At 34.3% G+C, this 24,272-nt stretch overlaps 2 protein-coding genes across 6 annotated transcripts; both read right to left on the reverse strand.

The window, feature by feature from the left end:
- Nucleotides 1–356: 356 nt before the first annotated feature.
- LOC110017970 lies at nucleotides 357–11,729 on the reverse strand. 3 transcript variants are annotated; one of them, XM_020715162.1, is made up of 9 exons: nucleotides 11,378–11,729; nucleotides 11,253–11,309; nucleotides 11,002–11,053; nucleotides 5,015–5,088; nucleotides 4,800–4,930; nucleotides 4,382–4,448; nucleotides 3,963–4,051; nucleotides 2,037–3,152; nucleotides 357–845 (listed from the first exon to the last, which is right to left on the reverse strand). In XM_020715162.1, exons 1-9 carry the CDS (start codon nucleotides 11,400–11,402, stop codon nucleotides 828–830), a joined length of 1,629 nt encoding a protein of 542 aa, XP_020570821.1. In that variant the 5' UTR covers nucleotides 11,403–11,729; the 3' UTR covers nucleotides 357–827. The 3 variants fall into 3 exon arrangements, with proteins under 3 accessions (XP_020570821.1, XP_020570819.1, XP_020570820.1); XM_020715160.1 differs by having other exon boundaries at nucleotides 358–818; XM_020715161.1 differs by having other exon boundaries at nucleotides 360–815; nucleotides 11,378–11,625.
- Nucleotides 11,730–11,774: 45 nt separating this feature from the next.
- Nucleotides 11,775–23,411, reverse strand: LOC110017971 (protein REVERSION-TO-ETHYLENE SENSITIVITY1-like). 3 transcript variants are annotated; one of them, XM_020715165.1, is made up of 4 exons: nucleotides 23,258–23,411; nucleotides 15,817–16,169; nucleotides 13,278–13,718; nucleotides 11,775–11,985 (listed from the first exon to the last, which is right to left on the reverse strand). In XM_020715165.1, the coding sequence occupies exons 2-3, from the start codon at nucleotides 16,081–16,083 to the stop codon at nucleotides 13,299–13,301; spliced, it is 687 nt and encodes a 228-aa protein (XP_020570824.1). In that variant the 5' UTR covers nucleotides 16,084–16,169; nucleotides 23,258–23,411; the 3' UTR covers nucleotides 11,775–11,985; nucleotides 13,278–13,298. The 3 variants fall into 3 exon arrangements, with proteins under 3 accessions (XP_020570824.1, XP_020570822.1, XP_020570823.1); XM_020715163.1 differs by having other exon boundaries at nucleotides 11,776–11,985; nucleotides 22,896–23,411; XM_020715164.1 differs by having other exon boundaries at nucleotides 11,982–12,000; nucleotides 22,896–23,411.
- Between the last annotated feature and the right edge of the window lie 861 nt (nucleotides 23,412–24,272).

The following is a 24,272-nucleotide window of genomic DNA, read 5'->3' on the forward strand; positions in this document are numbered from 1 at the left end:
GCGAACGAGCCGAACACGAGCTTCTTAACAAGCCCAACAACAACGAGCCGTTTTGACAGCCCTACAAAAGAGGATTCAATGATATCAGTAGATTTTGGGAAACATACAAATGAAATAGAAAAAGAAAATTTACATATATACCAAGTAAATACTATGTATTTACATATCTAACACCTAAACTTCAATTTTTGCAGAAATATGCACTCACTTATGCATGAAAAGGTGTATTTCACCTTCTAAAAGTTAAAATACTAATATTTTTTAAGTGATATGAAAGATTTGGGCGGCATCAATGTAAAAATATAAAGTTTAAATGTTAGATATGTAAAAATGTATGAATTGGGTGGTATGCATGTAAATAGACAATAAACAAAATAGAACAAGTGGATTTTTCATCCTTAGGCTAAAACAAATTATTTTGTTTCGGATTTACAAGTCCACATAGACAGACCAAAAGATGGGCATTTACATATATAGCACACATTTCTTATGTATTTACATATCTCGCACTAAAACTTTCATATTTACACATAACCACACTCAAATCTTTAATCACATAAAAGATAGTAATATCATGACTTTTTAAAAGTGAAATACACACCTTTTCATCCATAGGTTTAAAGCACCAAAATGCTATTTATGTAAATATGAAAATTTACGTGTGAGATTATGTAATTACATAAGAGTTGTGTGCTGCTGTGTATAAATTTCCCTCTAACTACCAATAAAAACTGCAGAAGAGAATGTTACCTGCTCAATCAAGCTTCCATTTGAACCTTGCATTCATTGTCATGTAACTATGCATCTCCATCTTTCTGTTGAATGTATCAAATTTCTAAATGAAGCTAGTCCATTAATGCAAAAGAAAACAATAAATACTTTTAGAAAAGTCTTGATAAGTCTTGATATGAAAGATTTGGGTGGTATAAACATAAATATTAAAGTTGATATGAGAGATTTGGGAGGTATAAATATACAAACTAAAGTATAGGCATTATATATGTAAATAGATATGTAAACCCAAGCCAAAAAAAGTATCATATACTCAAACTTGAATGAAATATATCGATTAGGTGTTTATACTAATTATAACATGATACCCCTGGCATATACTTAGACACCGCCTAACTCCAATGCATTTACATAGCTAACACCAATACTTTGATTTTTTACATTTATGCCACCCAAATCTTTCATATCATGTAAAAAATACTATTGTTTTAAACTTTTAAAATGTGAAATACATCTTTTCATGCATAGGTCAGGAGGCATGTATGTAAAAATTAAAGTTTAGCTGTTAGATATGTAAATACGTATGGATTGTGTGGTATGTATGTAAAACCACTGCTAATCTTTTGAGCTAAACCTATATGACTCACAACAACCAAAAGAAGAAATTATAAGACGAGCACGCATAGAAAATTAGTATTTTTACGTACCAATCACCCAGAACTTGTGTTCAAACAGGAGGGGTGACCAAATATTTCCCTATTTTAGTTGGATTACATTCGGAAACGGCTAAAGCCCATTTCTTTTTTGCTTTAGTTATGAGCGCTCTTATCGAACACTCATTGAATCTATCCATGAAAGGGTTGGTGTAGCTCTAGTGACAGATAACATTATAGAGAGTCATCTTAGATGGTTTGGTCACATTAAACGTCGACCGTCTGATGATCCGGTTAGGAGAGTAGATGTTTTAGATTAGACTTATGTTAAGAAAGGTAGAAGTAGTATTAAAAAAGGCTAGGCATATTGTATAAAAAGGATCTAAATATATTAGTATTAAATGAAAATTTGACACTCAATAGGACATAATAGAGAAAAAGGATTCATGTAGCCAACCCCACTTAATGGGATAAAGGCTTGTTGTTGTAGTTGTCGTTTAATTACCAAAAACTTTAAATATAACTAAAAAATTTCGTTCTTATCCAACTCTTGATGTGCGCTAAAACATTTCAGAAAAAGAAAGATAAAGAGAGAGAAAAATTGCCATAAGAAGCCAGATACGCTTTTGCTAAGGAAAACGAAAAACGAACCTTAGTGTCATCTTCTTGCATGGATGAACATCCATATATTTCAGCAATCTCTCTTAACAGTTTACTCCCCGTAGTAACACAAAGACGCCGCGGAGTCCAGATTCCCAGAATTCCAATCGGACATACCCAGTCAAAACACGAATTTAATGCTTCCACAATTTCATTTGAAGGACTCTGTAAAGCAATTTCGTCATTTTTCAATGTTTCAGCAACTTTTACTAATGTCCCCTGCTCGTTTGGAAGATATTCTCCCCCAAGACTTTCATCTTCATTTTCTTTATCATCATCGTCGGATCCTTCAGAAGAAATTCTACAATTGTGCTTCTTACCTGCTGTAGTGTGTTCAGCTCTTCCAATCTGTTCATTCAAAGGTCTCTCCAACATATTTTCATCCCTCTCTGTTCCAACAACTTCTTCCAACCTCCCCAAGTTCTCAAGCAATTTCGTTGAAGGAAGAGGTCCGTTCCTAAGATTATGTTCTTCATTACTGTATTCGTTGTCATCGTCATCCACCGTGTTGATCTTTCTTTCGACTCCTTCATAGGAAGTTTTGATTCCATCACCGGTCATAGTTTTAGCATTGCGCTTCTTACAAGTTATATCTGTGCTACCGTGCGATGAAAAACTTTCCTTTGATGTCACATTGGAACCTAAGCCGCCACCGCCGCTGTCCTCCTTTCGAATAAGATTCAGATCTCCCTCCACTCTACTAGTTTCAAAATTTCGTATTATGGGTAAGATGGAAGAGCCTTTCCGAACAACGACAGAGGCGAATTCTTTTCTCTCACTAGTAGATTTTTCAGAACCAATAGTATTAGAACCATTATCCACTAATACATAACTACCAAACTTTGCAGAATGAAGAGGGCCTGCATCTTTAAAATCCTTGTTTCTTGGAGTTTCATAATGCATTGCAGGGATAGAATTGTGTGTCTTTTTGAGAAAAATTGGCTCTTTTAGAAACATTGATTTTCCTTCTGAACTGATATCTGAAAAAATTCCTACAGAAAATGATTTTGAAATGGTTTGGGGAGAGTTTAAATTACTTGAATCTTTTTCTCCTGTAATGTCTGCAGGAAGCTTTTCTCTTTGTTCAGCAGAAGAAGGTTCAACTATCTGCAACAAATTTGGACTTAGAAGCTGTAAAGTTGACAAGCACCACTAAAAAATGGAAGATTTACATAAATGCCGCTTACTTCCTATGTATTTAGATATCTGACTTCTAAAAGTTAAATTTTTACAGATATACTACGTCCGTTACCTATGCATGAAAAGATGTGTTTTAATTTTTGAAAGTTAAAATAATGATATTTTCGATGTGATATGAAACATTTGGGTAGTACAAATGTAAAAAATAAAGTTTGTCTGTTAGATATGTAAATATATAGGAATTGGGTGGCATGCATGTAAATGCCCCCAAGGAAATTTAGCATACATAACTCTCAAACAAACTTATCATTTTCAGTACATTGTTATTCAAGGCTTTATTTTGAATTATTTTAGAACTGCTACTTTTGTTAATATTTCTGAGAACTTAAGATTGTACCAGACATCACAAAAAAGAAAAGGAAAATTTACATGCATAGCACTCAATTCCTATGTATTTACATATCTAATAACTAAACTGCAATTTTTACATATATACCGCCTTGCCAATACATGAAAAAGATGTAATTCACTTTTTAAAAGTAAAAATAGTTTATAATGTAAAATTTAGGTGTTAGGTATGTAAATCCATAGGAATTGGGCGGTATGTATGCAAATGTCCCCAATAAATAAGAGTTAAGTGATAAAGATAGGAGCAAAGGCAACCATATCAAAAAAACACACACAAGTTGACTTGTTAAGTGACAACCATCTAAATTTCTGTAAAATTAAATTTTTTTTATGCAAAATAGGAAATCTTGCAGGTGGAGAAAGCTTAACTGGCTCAGCTAACACTGAATGATCCAATAGCATTCCTTCAGAAACACTTTCAGCAATTCTTTTTGTAGGTGAGTAACCAATTCTGTTGTCTGAACATTCAGAGTTAAAACATTTTAAAAGTGAAAGCAGTAATATTTCAGTAGAACATAAATAAATAAGAATATTTACATACATACCACACAATTCCAATGTATTTACATTTTTAACACCTAAATTTCAATTTTTACATGCATACCACCTTACCTGCATAATAAAGAGTATTTCACATTTTAAAATTTTAAAAAATTGTATTTTTTATATGATATGAAAAATTTGGGTGGTATAAATGTAAAAAGCAAAGATTAGGTTTTAGATATGTAAATATATAAGAATTGGGTGGTATGTGTGTAAAATGCCCCAAAAAATTAACGTAACATTACCAGAAAAGGACCTCCTATGCCTGATTCTGGGCTTCTCCACGCATCTCTTTTTTAGTGCAGCATCCCTCTAAAAGTAATTAAAGAAGCATGGATTCCTTTACACAAGAATGTGGGATTTGGGGAGTAGCTTTACACAAAAAAAAAAAAAAAAGAAATTTACATACATACCACACAAATCTTATGTATTTACATTTCTAACACCCAAAGTTCTATATTTACACTTATAATACTTTGGTGTCATAAATTCATGCATGAAAAGATGTATTTCACTTTTAAGAAAATAGTGCTTTACTTTTGACATGATGTTAAAGATTTGAGAGGTATGCATGTAAGTATGAATGTTTAGTTGTAAGATTTGTAAATACATAAGAATATGGGATATGCACATAAATACCCCTAAAAAATAAGGATAATATACCATTTCTCGAATCCGCTTTCGATCATCTTCGCTGAGCAAAAACTGCAGCTTCATCTGGAGAGATCCACCATTCTTAAGAGGAAATGAGTCATCCCAAAGCCCCCGTTCGAGCAACAGCATTGTTATGAATTCTGATAAGAAATTCTAAACTATTTTTCATAACTTCAAAACTAATTTTCAACCATGAAATTTCAACTCTTTAGTGAGACAAAAACCTGTTCTCAAAATCTCTTCTCCCTCGGCATCATGAACCATCACAATTAGATTCTCTCGAAGAGACACCACTGGGCTGCACCATAAAATGGTTTATTATACAAGAATATAAGAAATATCACAATAGAATTGAGAGATAATTATATACATAGCACCCGAAACATCGCTATTTACAAAGTGTGGCACCCTAGTGTTACTTTTGAAACGATGTATGTATGCGTGCCACGATCAAACTATTGAAATTTTGAGAAAAATGAAAAATATGAGTTTGGATTGAATCATGAAGTTTGATATTTGGGTGAGAATATGAAAAATGGATGAATGAGGGTGCTAGATTTGTAAATAGCAATGTTTCGGGTGCTATGCATGAAAATGCCCCTAGAATTAATCACGAAATATACATAGAAATGGAACGTGAATAATTATGTTTTCCTGTTTGATTGTTGTTAGGATCATTCCTATATAATCAATCACAACTTTATACACGGTGCCAATCTCATGACAACAATGAAGGTCCGGATTGCGCTTCAATTTAACTAATTTGACGCCTAGATAATCTTAAAATAACGCGATCAATCCTTTATCATAACATCAAGTTCATGGCCGGTTGAACCATTTGAACTAGGGTTTGAATGGTCGCACACAACTAAAATAAAGGCAAATCAAGATGACTCAGATCACATAAGAAGCATAGCTCAAGATTGCTCATTTTCCCCACATAAAAGGGCCCACCATATACTTGTGCACTTAAAACTCCACTAGTTCATGAATTACTCATCTTTAGACCCTCCTCTTATGGCTAGTTTTTTGGATGTTGATAGCCATTTCTATCAGAATTAAAATATGAGACAAAATTTTTCAAAATTTTTTTTGTTAAATCCACTTGATTTCTTGCAGCTTTGTCCACATACAGGAAGAAGAAGAGAAAGGGTGTCGAAGTTGGCAAAGCGATCCTTGCTGCTGTACATAGAAAGGAAGGGGTTATGCGCCCGTGCTCCTTTGAGGATACCTTTGAGAATGACTTTAATTCTGTGGTGATTATTAAAGAGGTTAAATTGGTAAATACTTAAATGTAAAACAAAAAGGGATAACTTTAAAGTTTTAAAAAAATGAAATGTATTTTCTTCTGGTCATTTATACATAGCATAGCTAAGAAATTTAATCCATATTAGATTATAATTACTCACCAAGTCAAACTTACAGTTAAAGTAAATGTTTTTTTTTAGGAGATGAAAAATTTTAGGTTGATATGTCTGATAGGAGGGACCTTGTTTCAAGATGATGACCACTGCTGCTAAATATGTTTGTTACGATGATAAATTGTTTTTATTGTTTCTTTCAGATATTGATATACTGTTTTGTACTGGCTTGAGATGTTATTGTTTCTGTATACTTTAGATTTATTGTATTTTGTGGATTAGTGACTCTTTTATATGTATTGAAAGTTTTCAAAATATGATTAGTTAAATATTACTACCGTTTGATCATTATTCCCGTCTTAGTTAATTCTAAGCACCGAGCCGAGTAGTGACAAATCACATGTCTTCTATGATCTTCTTTCCTTTCTTCAACTAAAAAAAAAAAGAATAAAATTGTGTTTGCTTCTATTTGGTCAAGTTCAACTTGTTAATTGTTTGGATAGACACCACATTCCCACAATTGTATGCGTCAGTGATAAAACTGCACATATTTTACTTCACAGTGCAATATGAAAGATGTTGTGACGAAGCCACTATAGCTTTTTCATGGGTCCAACCTGAAGAATATGTAGAAAAACTAGCATATCTCCCTCATTAGCAGAAAGTTGATACTCATCTAGGACATCCTCATTTTCTCCTATGTCGCTGTCAATTTCTTAAATTACTCACTATTCAGTGAAAGAAATCACCGTCTGTTCAGGCAATCAGATGGAATGTATCCAAAAGCGTTGCATTTGAAGCACTTCTTGTCTGGTACGAATATGAGAGTGTTAGCGATCTCCACCTTTTCTCTACTCTAAATAGGTTTCTCTTTGGGCAGGGTCAGCATGGGTCCTTCAATGGGTGTACTCTTGCGTTGTCTGGTACGAATATGAGAGTGTTAGCGATCTCTACCTTTTCTCTACTCTAAATAGGTTTCTCTTTGGGCAGGGTCAGCATGAGTCCTCCAATGGGTGTACTCTTGCGTGTGGTGGTCATTTGGTAATGTTGATACTTCTCCACCTTTAAAGCTAGGGTCTGTACATAGATTATAGACCAATATAGCTATAGCTGCACCACATTACTAGTAGATGACCTTAGTCTTTTAAGATGCATTGTCATTATGTACTCCTCTGATTCCCCCCACTCACATGACAGCATAAGCTGATCAAATTCAACTTTGTATGCCACAGAAAAATCTCTCCGGCGTAGGTTATAAAATTTAATAAACATTTCATATCTATAATATGGGGAAAATAATTGTGTTGCATCTCAATTTTCATCTAAGATTATGTGACGATCTTACTTTCCTTCCCACTGACAAACTTAGGGTCTCCCACCACAACGAGCATTTTTTCTAAACTTGATGACTGACAATTTAACTCTTTTGCCCTAATGACCTTATGTATACTAATAAAATTATTCTATTGTTTGGAGTCACTCAATGAATTCATCTGAACCCAAAAGTACGCCAAAATCCGACAAGTCAATCTTCATTCAAAAATCTTATTCTTCACCTTAATATTCTATGTCAAGTCGTCGGTGTATTGGCTCTTCGTCACTCGAAACTTTATAGTGAAAGGAATTTATTTCCCTCTCAATCTAGTAAGTCATTATCCTACTATGAGTGATCTTAGTTGTCTCCTCTTAAAGATGACAAATATTTATTGTAGTTGAAGGATTTCTCACTAAACATTCTTCATTGTAAGTTCATGAACATCTCGTTGAGGTTTTCTCCTTGACAGCAGTTTGGAGCGTTTCTAGCTTTATAGCTGAACCTTCATTTTCTCTTTCTTTCCTGAGACATCCTTGCTATTTCGGCAGGTATAAGTCCCACCTCTTGGAGCTCTAATTTGTACTCGTAGAATAGAATTTCCTTCCTTTGACCTTAGGGCTACCGAGGTTCCCATGAATGACGCAATTCACGGATTGTTGACCGGGGATTTCAGGACCAGAAAAGAAAAAGGCGGTCGAACTCCGCATATACATGTCCGGTCTTAATTCTACTATACATCAATATTCTATACATCAATATAAAAATACAGAATTAAGATACAGGGCACGAGCATCTGCTCCTGGTCCCCTCCACGTGGTTTCCATACTAATGTCTTGGAACCCGTGCCCGTATCTTATTTCTATTACAAGATTTTTTTTTCATTTACACATTACACTTGCACTTGCACCTGCACTGACAGCACTTGTGCCTCGGTCGGTTATCTCGAACCGGTCACATCACTTGTGTTTCAGCTGGCTACCCCGGCCCGGTTGACACAACACTTTGGTTTGACCGGATGCTCCATCTGCTCCATCCCGATCGACCTAACCTACCACTTGCTCATTTACATGTTGTGTATGTGCATGTATATGTTTGTCTGCATGATTGATATTATCTACTTTAGTTGGATTCCTTCGGGTCACTGCCTTACCGACATACCCTCTTTTCGGGTCGCTGCCATCACGACATGCCTATCTTTAGGTCACTACCTTACCGGCATAACTATTTTAGCTTCCCCCACTTTTAAGGCATGACTCATGCTACGTTGTGTGCATGTGAGTTTTCCCGCTGATACTTGTTTTCATACAGGATTGAGTTTTTTTCTTTTTAAGGCATGACTCATGCTACGTTGTGTGTATGTGAGTTTTCCCGCCGATACTTATTTTCATACAGGATTGAGTCTTTTTCTTTTCTCTATGTATTTTTTTTAGAGTTTAGGAGAGTCTTGTAGCAGATTTTTTTTTTCACTTGCACCTGCACTCTACACCTTGCATTTGCACTTGAAAAAACAATAGTGCGCTTAGGATGTTAGAAGGCTCCCCGACCCAGACGGGGTGTAAGTTCTTTTGTTTGGAGCGTTTCTAGTTTTGTAGCTGAACCTCAACTTTCTCTTTCTTTCTTGAGGCATCCTTGTTATTTCGGCAGGTATAAGTCTCACCCCTTGGAGCTCCAGCTTGTAGTCATAGGATTATTGGGACTGTTCCCACACGGAATAATCTTCCTTTGATTGCCTATACCCCAGATTTATGATAATATGAAGCGAGACTCTTTTTATCGAAAGTATTCTTGGGTATCCCCCAAGATGTAATCAACCAGTAGGATTTTTTTTGATGATGCAATTCACGGATTGCTGACCGGGGATTTCATTATTCCAATTAATATTTTGGCTGAAAAAGAATTATAATTAAGGGTCAGGGTGGGTCAAATTTAGGCTACGGGGATGATGTGATTTTTTTTTTTTTTTTGTGGGCATTAGATTAGGTTTTATAATAATTTAGTTTGTTGGGTTATGATAACAGATGATAACGTTCAAGAGCTTCTAAAAAGTGTTTAATAAGTGAATTTAGTGAGGAGGTGGTTGTGGAATGACAAGTGAATGAGAATATGAGAGGTTGATGGCGTTTGGAAGGGGATAGACAGCGTTCTGCTATTTTCGATCTAAAAACAACGAAGGAAACCACAAAATACCGATTTCGACGAGGCACAATTGCTAAGCAGAATCCACCACCTGTTCCTGAGCAAGATACAAACACACCACTTATAAAAGACAAATGATGCAACGCCATAGAGTAGAAAATCAGAGAATAAAGTCTCCAAAACACAAAAACAGTAGTTGAAATTCGTCAAAACAGAAAAAACAACACATAAATATGTTTCTAATAGAAAATAATCCTAATTAAAATTAAAGAAATACAAAATAAGCCAAAATTGGGCAAAAAATTTAATTTTAAGTTCAATTATAGTTAGTTCAACTAAATCAACACTTAAATGATCTTAGATAGTGTAATAAAGCCCTAAACAAAATATTAAGTGTTGCGCTAGGTGTATGGATGCTTAAACAAATCAAACGAGGGTTTGAAAAACTTCGAATCATCCCAAGCAAGTCCAAGCTTGCCCAACCAAGACTGAATCAAAACCTACCTCGCAAGCTCGAGCAAGCATCTTTCTTGTCTGGCACAAAGTAACGATTGTAAAAGAATAGATTGTCAAATAATAGATTGTCGACAACTAATGTTCTTCTCACTAGCAAGTATCAAGTCATCAAAATTTTCACTTTGGTATTATAAAGCTATAGATGAAAAGGTATATTTCACTTTTAAAAAGTTTGTAAGATAGGTATTTTTTATGTGATGTTAAAAATTTGAGTGGCAAGCATCTAAATATCAAAATTTAAATGTTAGACATGTAAATATATAAGAATTATGCGGTATGTATGTAAAAAAATCCCTTAATTTTATACTCATTCACACAAATAATGGAACTATACATCATGGCAAGGCATCATAAATTTTCCCTCTTGCATTGTCCAAGGAAAATTCCATACAACTCTAACTTTATGCAAACCTAAATTCTTTAGCTACAACAACCATTAATCTCTTTCTTCCTCTATGTCATAATAGTAAATCAATATTAAAAGAGGTATCCAAGGAAAATTGAAACCTAAACTGCAAAACCTCAACTTCAGCAAAATAAAATTAAAAATTAAAAATTTTAAAGAATGAGGCAATTACATACATAGCACCAGAAACTTGCTATTTACGAATCAACCACCCTCTTTCATCCACTTTTCAAATTTTCACTAAAATATCAAAATTCATGGTAAAACCCTAATTCATATTCTTCATTTTTATCAAATCTGCGCATAAATACATCGGATTGGTAGTTCAAAAAAATTCCTTGGGTGATTAATTTGTAAATATTAATGTTTTGGGTGTTTTGTATGTAATTATAACTTTAAAAAAAAAATTGGCAGCAAAAGAATGCAATTCCTTATTTGGTTTATCTTCCACGAATAATGTGAAAGAAGCTCACTCACAGAGACAATTCTCCACCCCCCACAGTTCGATACTCCTCCTTCCCCATAGAAACTGTGGAAAACAAATCAAATAACTATGTTTTCATCCATAGATTTATTACACCAATGTGTTATAAGTATAAAAAGCAAATTTTGGGTGTTAGATATGTAAATACATAAAAATTGTGGTATCTATGTAAATTTTCTTCAAAAAAAATTAAAAAAAAAAAGAAAAATAAAAGAACAAAGAAGAATACAGTAAATTGACTCACCCCTTAACGAAAGGGAACTGAGGGGAGGAGCAGACGCATGATCCATAAACCCAAGAACTGCACGCAATCTGAATCAAGTTCTTCGCTTTCTGCTAAAACAAATAAAGAAAGCTGCAATATACTACCTGAGACTTGAATGCTGCCCGGCATTAGAGAAACAATTTCTCTCTTTTATCTCCTCTCTGCAACTTCCAGCGATTTCGGAAACAATTTCTTAATTCTTTCTATTATTTTTTGTTTATTTTTAATAATTTTTTTACAGGTGGATAGATATTGCTTCTGTAGATTTGTGGCAGGCGTAGCGCCGTACAGCAGAATAACTTGTGGCTTATAATGCGCTACAGTTCTTCAGCAAATCTAACTAACTGTACTTAAAAAAGAAAATTTTACAAGCATGCCACACAGTTCTCATGTATTTACATATATAACCTCCAAAGTTACATTGGCGTCATCAACTTCACTTATAAGAGATGTGATGCTAAAGATTTTAATGGAAATATGAAAATTTCGGTGTTAGATATGTAAATACATAAGAATCTTCACTTTTAAGTATGTAAATGCCTTCTAAAAATCTTTTTACTGTCCACTGAGTTCATCGGAAACCTCAATGCCGCCGGCGAGCTCTCCACCGAAGAGCACAATTCAAAAATCCTCTAAAACTTCGTTGAATCACTGCTAGGGTTTGTGACCTGCCCTTCGTTCCAAGAAAAGAAAGGCCTGAACTTTGTCTGATCTGAAAAAAAAAACTCTGTTTTTCAATGGAGAAAGCTTCGCACAATCTCATTCATGGCAATCACCGCCTCCCGTGACATCAGCGGTGGAGCTCAAAATCTTTTCAGCTCAGGATTCCATTGAAAAATTCAATTTTTCCCCCATAAATGTAATAACAAATAGGATTTAATAAATTAAGTATTATAGAAATTAACTTCATTAAATCCTAATAAATTATTGGAGACATTTACATACATACCACCCAATTCCCATGCATTTCCATGTGTAACACCGAAATTTTACTTTTTTACATTGATACCATTCACATCTTTCATATTACATTAAAAAATACTATAAAATACAAATTTTCTCGCACAGGTAGAGTGGCATATATGTAAAAACTGAAGTATAGGTGCTAGATATCTAAATACATCGGAAGTAAGTGGCATCTATGTAAAACTTTGATAAGATCTAAATTAGTAGTATAAATCTCTTAATATTTACTAAATTAATGATTTAACAGAAAAATATAAGCAAGAAATTAAAGAATGCAGTGCAATATATGTAGCTCTAAAAATTTCACAATATTTAGTTTAAATCTTACAACCAAACAGACCTTCCCAACAATGAGTTGAGCCTTTACATCAAGAATTACACTCTTGTTGAAATATAGATTCTAAGGGACAAATATTCAAACAATGCATTTACATAAATACCACCCAACTCCGATGCATTTGCATATGTCCCCTCTAAAATTTTATTTTAACAATTATACCACCCAAATCTTTCATATCACATCAAAAATAACACTATTGTAATTTCTAAAAAAGTAAAGTAAACATTTTTATGGAGTTAAGTGCCAAAATAGTCCCTGACTATTTGCATTGGATTATTTTAGTCTCAGAGTTTAAAAACATGCTAAATTAGTCCTCAAATAATGTTAATGGAGGCCAAAACAATCCTCACTCGAGTCTTTTTCAACCCATATTAAATAATTATAGAGACTGAATTAGTTTTATAAACTCTAACGTCTAAAACAGGTCCAATGTAAAAAAGAAAATATTACATATTTTGTAAGTATATGCGGACAATGATGGATGAAGTGGTCACATCATCATAATTTGACTTAGGTGTGGCATGGTCTTCTCATCCACCGTTATCAGTACATACATACAAAATATGTAATATTTTCTTCATGTAAAGAGTCAGGAGACTATTTTTTACACTTTTTTTACATTTTCATGCATTGGTAAATATGACATAGGAATTAAGTGGTATGCATGTAAAGCTTTCTTCAGAATATTAACAGTTTACCATTCATGGCTGCCTGAGCAATCAGTCCAGCAGACTCTTCACACAGTATGTTCCTAACCGGAACCACCCAATCAGAAGAACTGAGAAAGAAGCCATCCCAACCAGAAATGGCCAGCCAGCCATTAAGATTCCAATGCAGACTACGACGGCAAAGGGGAAGAACGAACGAAAAACCGACATCGCATCGACCCATCGTCCCTTCCAAAGGATCAGCACCACCAGATTCAGTAAGTTCCAGCTGACATGACCGTCGTAAGCGAGCCGGTTGAGGCACTTCGAAACGAAGGAGTGGCTGTTGCAGGTGAATAGATTATAGCATTTGTGCTGGTATTGATGCATGCAAAAGTCTAGCGCGTCGTCCCAAGAGAATGCCGTTCCGCCTTCGGCGTGATGGTAGGGCTGCCGACATGAGTGGCTCGATAGGTTTGCCGGGAAACAGCACTGCACGGCCATTACAGGAACAAGGGTGAATGAGGAACAAAAAAGATTTCGAGATTCCTATGAGAATTAACTAAGGATCATTTGTTCAAGCAACAGAATATAGCAAATATTTGTGTCCGGCTACGGTCCAGATGGGCCGCCATGCGAGACACGGTGGTGCGGCTGCATCCGGACGTCCGGTCTGCCGCACGTAATATTTTCTCCTTTGTAGAGGAGTAATTTCAATCCTAAAATTTATAAATCTCAATTTAGTCCCATACTCTTTTAATATGAGTTCAAATAGTCCTTAAAAGAGACTATTTTAGCCTACGCTAAAAAAAGTTCAGTATTAATTTAACATTTTTATATACATTGGGACTAAAAGGTGTATGGGTAATTTTAATCCTAGTCCCAGATTCTTCTAATATGGGTTCGAATAGCCCCAAGGAATTACTACTTTAGCCACGATTAAAAGAATTTGGGATTAATTTGGCATTTTTATAAAGGGGAAATTGCATACATTCCACCCAAAACTTGCTATTTTCAAATCAACCTCCCTCTTTCATTCATTTTTCAAATTCTCACTTAAATATCAAACTTCATGGTAAAACCCCAACCCATATTTTGCATATTTATCAAATTCTCAATAGTTTGATCGTGGCATGCGTAAATACAACAGTTCAGTTGTTCAAAAAAATCAAATGGTAGGTTAATTTGTAAATATCAATGTTTCGGTGATCGGTATGTAATTATCCCTTTTATAAATTCTGGGGCTAAAATGGCCCATGTAAATATTCTAGAGACTATTTTGACAATTTACTCATGAGATACTCCAGCAAAATCTTTAAAAAATGATAGGAACAATATCAAAATTGCACTTCCCTGCAAATTTCTATCAGTTTTGAACCTGATTGTCAAAAAACAGGAAAATATTTTAGGTGAATTTACAAACATACCACATTACGTATTTGCATATCTGACACATAAATTTTGATTTTTACATTTATACCACCTAGATCTTTCACATCACATCAAAAAAAATACCACTATTTTAACTTTTAGAAAGCAGAATACACCTTTTCATGCATAGTTAAGGTGGTATGCATGTAAAACTTGAAGTTCAGGGTTAGATATGTAAATACATAGGAATTGACAGGTGCCAGCTTAGATAAGCACAATGCGGGGGGTTCAGAAAGCTTTGCTTGGACATTTGCACAAGGAAACTGAACAACAAATTATCAGGGATCGAGAAGGCTTTTGAGAGAAAAATATGAAGAAATTACAACATATTTAATTGGGGCATTTACATACATACCAACCAACTCCAATTTATTTACATATCTAACACCTAAACTTTATTTTTTACATTTCTACCATCCAAATCTTTCATATCACATAAAAAATATCACTGTTTTCAGTTATAAGAGTAAGACGCACCATTTTATGCATAGATAAGTTGGCATATAAGTAAAAAATGAAGCTTAAGTGTTAGATATGTAAATGCATAGGAATTGAGTGGTATGTATGTAAATCTTCCAAATCCATTAACTTCATTTCTGAATTCTCCTTTTTTATTTTACTTCTTATTTCCTCTTAAGCAATCAAACTAAACAGTTTTGAGTGATAAAACCAAAAAAATGTAAACTTTAAACGAAATTTCAATCATGAAATTGTTTTAAGGATATATAAATGGGCCATTTACATGTATACCATCCAATTCCTGTGTATTTACATATCTAACACCTAAACTTTATTTTTCCACCCAAATATTTCGTATCACATCAATAATACCACTATTTTACTCTTTACAAAGTGAAATACACCTTCTTTATGCATAATTAAGATGTTAGTAATAATTGCATATATATATATATATATATATATATATATATATAAATATTGAAGTTAAATGTTAGATATATAAATACATAAGAACAAAGTGGTATGTATGTAAATCTTCTTTTTTTTCTTCTTTTTTTCTTCTTTGTTTGCTCTTAAGCCATCAACCTAAAAGTTTCAAGTGATAAAAACCATAAAAATGTAAATTTTCTACAAAAAGAATTTCAATCATTAAATTGTTCTCAGGATAAATAAAGAGAAGAGAGAGATTCTATCACACCTTTTTCCTGTCAAGTTGAAGATATTTGGCGACGCCGCCATATGCAAAATTATCAATATTTACGAAATTTGAACCCGCAAAATCCAAAATTGCACCATCCTCCAGGCAAATTCCAATATGTCCGATATAAGGAGCCAGCCATGAGACAATGGGAAGGGGAGTCCAAACAATGCAGCAAGGAAACTTTCCTTTCTTCGGATCCAGTTCTTCAAGTGGCCATAGATCATGGATCAAATTCCCATTTTCACAATCAAAACTAAGCTCCATCAATGAAGCCGAGCTTAGGAATATCAATCTTTCAACAAATTATTCAATGAGATGATGCAATTTCAGTCCATGACAAATACTTCTCGCTGAAAAAAAAAATGAGATTAATTAACAGAAAGCTTTAATGATCTCATACATTCATCGAAGATAATATGAAGGGGCGTTTCCATACATAGCACACAATTCTAATTTATTTTACATATCTCACATCTAAAATTTCATATTTACACTCATAGCGCTTGAATCTTTAATATCACATAAGAAATAACACTATTACGGTTGAAGGTGAAATAAAAAACTCATCGCATAAGTTTAAAGCACCAAAGTATCATGTATGTAAACATGAGAGTTTAGGTTTGAGATATGTAAATACATAAGAATTGCGTGCTAGGTATTTAAATTTCCCTAATATGAATTGGGCAAAGTCTAAGCTTTTAAAGCATTACTTCCAAACACGACAGCGATGTCCAAACTAAAGCGTGGTTTTTCCTTCTCAACCCAGCGAGTTCTAATAATGTAATAGATCATGTATTTGTGCAATTGTCGCTGTTTAAATAAATTTTTAGCAAAAAAATGCACCAAACTGTTATTCGAAGGCACACTAAAAATGCATCGGAAGTCATGTAGTGAAAGCCATATTATAGGAGCCACAGATTGCGCACAAGAGTTCATTGCATTGATCTTTCCTCTTTCATAATCCTTTTGAGGTAGCTCTACGCCTCTACCCATGATTTTTCAGGCTAAAGAATTAATTTTGTATCAGTAATTGTTATCTAGTTTTTGTTGAGTGATTATAAACCCCTCACATAAAGATTATCTTACGCAATTCTAACTTCACAATTTAAAATTGTCGCCGCCTAATAGGAGAATGTCAGCTCTCAATAGCATTCATGAGTGTTGCATTCTTTTGAACATCAATTGAAAGTCCATCCATGACCATATTAAAAAGTGTGAGAGACTAAAGATTGAATCTTTATGCCATTATTGCCATCATCCTTGTTAGAAGAATCCTTTTTATGCATACTCCTAATACAACGTTATCCATTACTAATTGTTGTTGTGTTGCATGGGTTCTAAACCTATTTTACAAAAAAAAAAATAAAAATAAAAAAATAGCACTGCTATCCAAGTTAGCTTTGTCCTGCCCCGTTTTTGCATTTCTTCATTTTAATCACTTGGTCGTAACTTCAAAAGTTATATCCACATTTAAAGCCCCATTATTATATATAATAGATGAAATATAGTTAAACATATCATATTTATGTATCATTTTTATTTTCTAATAATATTCTTTTTTAAGAACTGGTACTATTACGCTGACTAAAATGACAGATAATACACAAAATCAATGTTCTTATAGTCCTAAAAGATAAAGACTGAATCTTCCAAGTACTACTTTCATTATTCTATCTTTTCGCTTGATTCAAAAAACATCCCACTGTAAAATTAAGTCACATGAAAAATGTATAAATTATGGTACCACATTCTGAATATCATCAAGAATCATCCCCATACAACAACAACAAAACCTTTATCCCACCAAGTGGGGTCGGCTACATGAATCCTTTTTCTCCACTGTGTTCTATTTAGTATCATATTTTTATTTTTATCTAATAAATCAATATCATTTTTTATACAATATGCCCAAGTCATCCTAGGTCTACCTAAGCCTTTCTTAACATAAGTCAAATCTAAAACATCTACTCTTCTAATCGGATCATCAAATGTTCGACGTTTAATGTGACCAAATCATCTAAGACGACTCTCTCTAATCTTATCTGTCATTGGAATTACACCAACTCTATCACGGATATATTCATTTCGACAATGATAAAAAGGATTCATCCCCAAATTAAATACAAAAAAAAAAATTAATTATAGACTTAATGTTGATCTTTTATATAAAGCTTTCATGCTGAATCACTACTGAGTCACTCCAAAACTAATTCTACTACTAATAACACTCCGTCAAATATATCTTCAATAACTTAAAAATACATTTCATAAACCTATCTTAATATGCACAAAATCAAATTCAGTATTACTCCATCACATATATTCTCAAGATCAATAAAAGAAATGAAGAAGATTTCTTTGATCTCACTAGCCCATTATATTTTGCATGTGCTCCTCAGTACTTTCAATATAAATCATATTATCACATATCTTCTAATTATTAAAAGCTTGTCTTTTATTTATCTACCAACAACAATCCAAATGTGGCTATGCAAAAAAAAATAATAATGTTATAGAGGTGCAAAATCAGGAACCTTACTTGCTCAAACTATGGTCCAAGCTAATAGGAGACCACAGAATCATGTTGTTCATTTTGGGGGATTACTAAGATCACCCTAAAGGGCATGAAATGGGCCCTTCAAAATTCCTCCCCAAGCACCTAAGGTGCCAGCTCTTCCAATTACTAATATGCTTGACGAGCACGAAAAGACTCCCCTTCTTAATTACTCTCTCAAGTAGTTGCTAACAAACAACAAGAAATGTGACTACTTTAAATGGTTTACGAAGCTAGAGACACCTGCGAAAAGCAAGGATGGATCGCCATATTATCTCTACTAATAAGGTCATGGAACTGACACCATTGGATGTCGACATCTAAAAACCAAGATGCCTATTTTGATCAAGGAAGGTCGTTTGTGCCGCGTACCTCGGCATGTTGGTTGGCATCCTCGGTATAAGACCTCTCAGGTCAATGTTTGAATCCCCTATGATGACGTGAGCCTTTAAGGAGGTGGTACTCGAATTGTTAGGCACATTAGGAGTGGGTGGAGGCTCGTATAATAGCCTCTGGCCATTTTTTTTATATAAAAAAAAGGAAGGCCAGTTAAAGGAGTTCCCCATTAAGGGAAGGAGGGACAATAACATAGAGATGGGAGCTGGGCTTCTCTAGCTCGAAGCCCATCACTAGCATCACCACAACAATAGGCAAAAAGAAAAGTTAGGTAGTCATGGCTCATTGTGCCTGTCAGACTCCAATGCACTGAGAGTAATAATATATTATTACCTGAATCCACTCTCCTACAAAAAAAAATTTCAAACAAGGACCTTACTTGGAATGAAACCTCTTTACTAATATGGCCATGCAAAAAAACATGATCAATAATTTTGAGGTTATATGAGTATGCAAAGTTTTAAGCAGCTTTATAGACATCCTTCTTGTAAAATGATGGAGAAGATTAATGTATATTCCAAAAAATTTAGGCCTATGAGACATCTTTATTAGCTTCTAAGGCAAAGCAAGAGATCATGATGGTATATGGTAACCTTGTAGGTTATTTAGGCAGGTAATCGAACATATGAGACACACTCAATCAACTCCATAGATATGTAGGCCTCTTCTGCATATAATTCCATCTTTAGCCCCGTTATAGTTTTAGTAATAAGGTCTGCACCTAGACTTTCAAGAAAACCTTAAGTTCAAGATTTTACAGACAAGTGGAAAGCACAATGAAGGCCTCCAACCCACAAATAATAGAGATTCTAGGATGAGATAATGAGACAAGCATATTTAAGATCAACATGTCAAATGTAGGTAACTTTAAAACCAATTCGATATATTTTTTTTTTGGTAAGAAGCCTTGGAGATGTTCCTTGCTGATATCTCTCTGTCGCAAGCCACCGACTGCATGTTTAACCGAAGATCAAATATGACAAACAACGAAGAATGCTTATGGTCATATAAACGAGGTAACAAATCTAAATAAAAGTAAACAAGATGTTTGCAGCTAGAATTATTAGGGAGGTTCAATACATAACTAGATCTCCAATAGAAAAATGGGAATTAAAAAGGAGATAACAAGTAGCCAATGCCTAAACCAAACCAATGCTATGGTCTCTAAACCACTGCCAACCATCAACTCACTAGTCGACCTCGCAAATTTTCAACTCTAAACTTGGCACCTTCTTAGGTCATCACCAAATAAAAAATGCATCTAATAGATGATAAGAAGAAAGGTTTCATCATCTTAGGCAGCATATCTTGTTGTATGATCATGTTGCTTAGACTAAAAGTCATCGGGACAACATATCAAGAGGTTGATAGAAAAAAAATTTTTAACATATAAAGGTGGGTGAATGCTGAAGTGTACTTTAACAACTACTTGATAAAGAGCAAAACTTTGGAGCGGAACTTGAGGAAATTGGAGGAAACAATCACAATGCTATGGTAGTTCAATATGTGATTGAACTCAGCAAAGTGCCATTTCTAGGCTCGATTGCAAAATTCCACGATTACTAGCCACACCAAAAAGGCATAAAAACTAACTCCAAAGAAGATCCAAGTGATTATGAACATGTCTTTCCACCTGTCAGAGAAAGAAGTCTAGAAGCTAATTAGGAGGTTACTGAGCCTAAGTAAAATTTATATCAAAAGCAAAGAGAAGAATGTACCACTCCTAAAAACATTAAGGAAGGCCAAACGATCCTAGTGGATAGAAGATTTTCAGAAGGCCTTTGCAGAACTAAAGAATTGCCTACCTTCCCCAACATTTTTAATAAGTCCATAACCAAATGATGTTTTGAGGTTATATCTCATTGTTAGAAGCTCATCCACCAACTCGAATCTAGTCAGTGAAGTAAAAAAAAACTCTCTCTCTAAAACACAATCAAATCCTTGATAAATATGGAGATGAACAATCAGAAGATTACATACATATGTTTGAGTTCACAGTGTAAGAAATGGCAACAACCCCTGAAGGTTTTTCTGCCCAAAGTAAAATATTCAAGGATGTCGATAGAGTGATTGATAAACTCGGTAAGATTTGGGCAATTAAGTGCGAACACAACTTTGAAAGCTCAATTTTTGAGAAATTTTGTCATCGTTTATATGCCTAACATTGAAAACAATGCAAGAACATTAGTCAAGAAAGACAATTTATTGAGTCTTCCACACCCACAACGCCCCTAGAATTAAGAGTATATTAAATAATATGGAGGAAGCAATGTTGAATTATGTGTTCAAAATCCAATTCAATGCCACAAACAACTATGCAAGGTCTAAAGTAATGTTAACTAGCCTGAGACTCTCATTAAATATCATTACCAAATTAAATTTGTTCAGGTGGAACGCATCCTGGAGAAAGAATGAGTTGTTCGGCCTCTTACTTGCATATCCTTGTTTAAAAAATTATTAAGGCGTGTCTCAATAATAAAAAACACCTCAAAGCTGTCTCTATCCTTATTTGAAGCTTACACCTTTTTTTATCTGAGGCGTGCTACTCAAAACTACATATCTCAAAGCGGTTGAGGCATGGACGTTGAATGATTTAAAAAAAAAAATGTTAAAATGCATATAACTTCACCATCATTTATGCATTAATTTGAACCACTATCGTACATAATTTGAACCATGTTTGAATATTATTCGAATCAAATTTTAATTATAATGAAATATTGTTCAATATTTCATTATATTGAGAATGATTAGGTGGATGAGTGGCTTTACACTTAGAGACAAAATGCGGAATGAATATATTCGTGATAGGGTTGGTGTAGCTCCTGTGACAGACAAAATTAGAGAAAGTCGTCTTAGATGGTTTGGTCATATTAAACGTCGACCATTAGATGATCCGATTAGGAGAGTAGATGTTTTAGATTCGACTTGTGTTAAGAAAGGCAGAGGTAGACCTAGGAAGACTTGGGCTTATTGTATTAAAAATGATCTTAATTTATTAGAACTAAATGAAAATATGACACTAAATAGGACGCAATGGAGAAAAAGGATTCATGTGGCCGACCCCACGTAGTGGGATTAAGGCTTTGTTGTTGTTGTTGTTGTTGTTGTAATGAAATATGGTTCAAATGAAATTCAAACACTTGTTCAAATACAATTTGAACCTTATTTAATCATAATCAATCATATTTCAAACAATATTTGAATATGTTTAAAATTTGTTCAATCATGATTTGAATATATGACATAAAAAATTTCACGCTTTCACTTTAAATTAATATTTTAGATTGAGATTTGTATTCTTCTTCTTTTATGCCATTCAAAAAAAAAATATGTTGATGAATTATAGCATGGTTATAAAATACTTTAAATTTATGAGTTTTTTTTTTATTCTAAATAGGATGCAATGGAGAAAAAAGATTCATGTAGCCAACCTTGTTGTTGTTGTTGTTGTTGTTGTTGTATGAGTTTTTTGTAGTCTTATAGTTTGAGGATTAAACTTCTATCTGCGCCATGGCTAACGCCTCGCCTCATTCTAGCAAAAAGCCTCATGTCTCGATGTCATCTTTTTAAACCTTATTAAATATGGGACCTATGTGACCACTACAGCACAATTGCGGTGCCAGCCATAGAAGAATCAGAAGCTACAAACATATATTTAGTCAATAACAACATAAAAACAAGTTACAATCTCTTAAAGAGTGAAGCTTTGCCCCAAGATTAAAAATGAAAGATGTGCTAGAGTATGACAAGTCATTGCTAGGAGAGCCTAAATGCTGGCAACCATGAAAAGAGATGTCAACAGGGCCCTAGCAGGAGGAACTAAAGAGCGCATGAAATATAAGAGAATAAGCCAAGTCTTCTTCACCAAGCTGGTCGTTCTCCCTCCCTCTCTCTAAACAATCAACGAGCAAAGAACTTGAAACGAATTAATGGACATACAAAAAAAGTACGAGTACAATCTATAAAGTCGTAACTCAACAGTAGAAAATGGCGACGGCGGCCAGAGAAAGAAGACAAAATAAGCACGCAACCAGCTTCAGTCTCCATGAAACAATCAACACGACCTTGTACGGAAACAGAGAAGAAAAGAAGGATGACATTAAAGAACTACGATAACGCTCACCTAGCAGTGAAGTTCGGAATAAACAACTGGAGGGAACAGAAAGGAGATCAAGCCCCAGCCATGATCGTCCTGCAGCAAATCACCGCGACGCTACAACAGATAGAAGTCCAAGAATGCCGGCCGGCTTCTTTATAGATTGCAACGAAGAAATAAGCAAGCCGGCAGCAAAAGTAAGATCAAAAGGGTGGTGAAGAGATGAAGAAGACCGACACTGTAATACAGTAAGCGATCTTCGATTTGGTGATCGCATCAACGATGTCTCCCTTCCAGCAGCAAAAGCAACGAACGAGGCGCGATGCCGCCTGTATGGCCGGAGAAATTGGGAGTCAAATTAAAGACAGAGAAAAGGGTCGGAGAATAACCAATGAATGTGGAGCCCTTGGTCGCTGACAGGGACGAAGGCGGCGTGCTACAGCTGCATCGAAAAAGGGGGTTTTGATGAGAATTCTGAACCATTCCCCAAGTGGAGCGGGAGAAAATCAGAGGGGAAGATGCATGAATCTAACCCACCGCCTGCCAAATACTGTTGGAAAACACGAAAAGCGAACCTCCAATGTTTCTTTAATGGAGATTTGCATTTCAGCCCATAATTTTTATATTTTTACCTATGTCATGTCTAAACTTTCATATTTATATACATACCTAAATATTTAATTTTTGGTGTGAGATGTGTAAATGCCTTTTTTTTAATATTTACATCTTTACTTTAGGATAGGCTGATTTTTATTTGATACTTGTTTACTTTTAAAATTATTATAAGTATCCACTATCATCTAGCTATACTTCAAATCTAATTGACAAGTAAATTAGGGAAAAAATTTGCGTACGATAGACGTACGCAACGCTGCATATGATTTTGAGGTTATACAGAGGGTATAAAGGGGTTACACCTGCGGTATAACCCCTTGTAACCTCCATGTAACCTTCTGTAAATTACTTGTAACCTACTAATAAATTCCGAAATTTATTAGTAGGTTATAAGTAATTTACAGAAGGTTACATGGAGGTTACAAGGGGTTATACCGCGGATATAACCCCCTTTTACCCTAGGTATAACCTTAAAATCGTACGCAGCGCTACGCAAATTTTTTCCATAAATTAGGGGCATTTGCATGGATACCACTCAAGTCTTATATATTTACATATCAAATACATAACTTTTTCTTTTATGTTTGTGCCACCAAAATTTTTAATATTCGTTCAAAATTATCATTATATTTCCATGCATGAATAAGATGTCATGTATATAGAAAATGAAGTTTAGGGACTAGATAATGTAAATACTTAAAAAGTAAATGGTATATATGTAAATTTACGATTATAAAAATAATAAGATAGTCTGCATGTTAATACTCTTTAAGAATAGACTTCCATGTT

The sequence above is a fragment of the Phalaenopsis equestris genome, unplaced genomic scaffold (assembly GCF_001263595.1).
Source record: "Phalaenopsis equestris unplaced genomic scaffold, ASM126359v1 Scaffold000002, whole genome shotgun sequence".
NCBI lineage: Eukaryota > Viridiplantae > Streptophyta > Magnoliopsida > Asparagales > Orchidaceae > Phalaenopsis > Phalaenopsis equestris.

Coding starts and splice junctions, on each gene's coding strand:
- LOC110017970 (XM_020715160.1), bottom strand. CDS start 11,402: ATGCCGGGCAGCATTCAAGTCTCAG. Junction 5,089..11,001: donor GGGGGTGGAGAATTGTCTCT/GTGAGTGAGCTT, acceptor TTTATGGTGCAG/CCCAGTGGTGTCTCTTCGAG. Junction 4,449..4,799: donor GAAAGCGGATTCGAGAAATG/GTATATTATCCT, acceptor AATTACTTTTAG/AGGGATGCTGCACTAAAAAA.
- LOC110017971 (XM_020715165.1), bottom strand. CDS start 16,083: ATGGAGCTTAGTTTTGATTGTGAAAATGGGAATTTGATCCATGATCTA. Junction 13,719..15,816: donor TTCAACTTGACAGGAAAAAG/GTGTGATAGAAT, acceptor ATGGCCGTGCAG/TGCTGTTTCCCGGCAAACCT.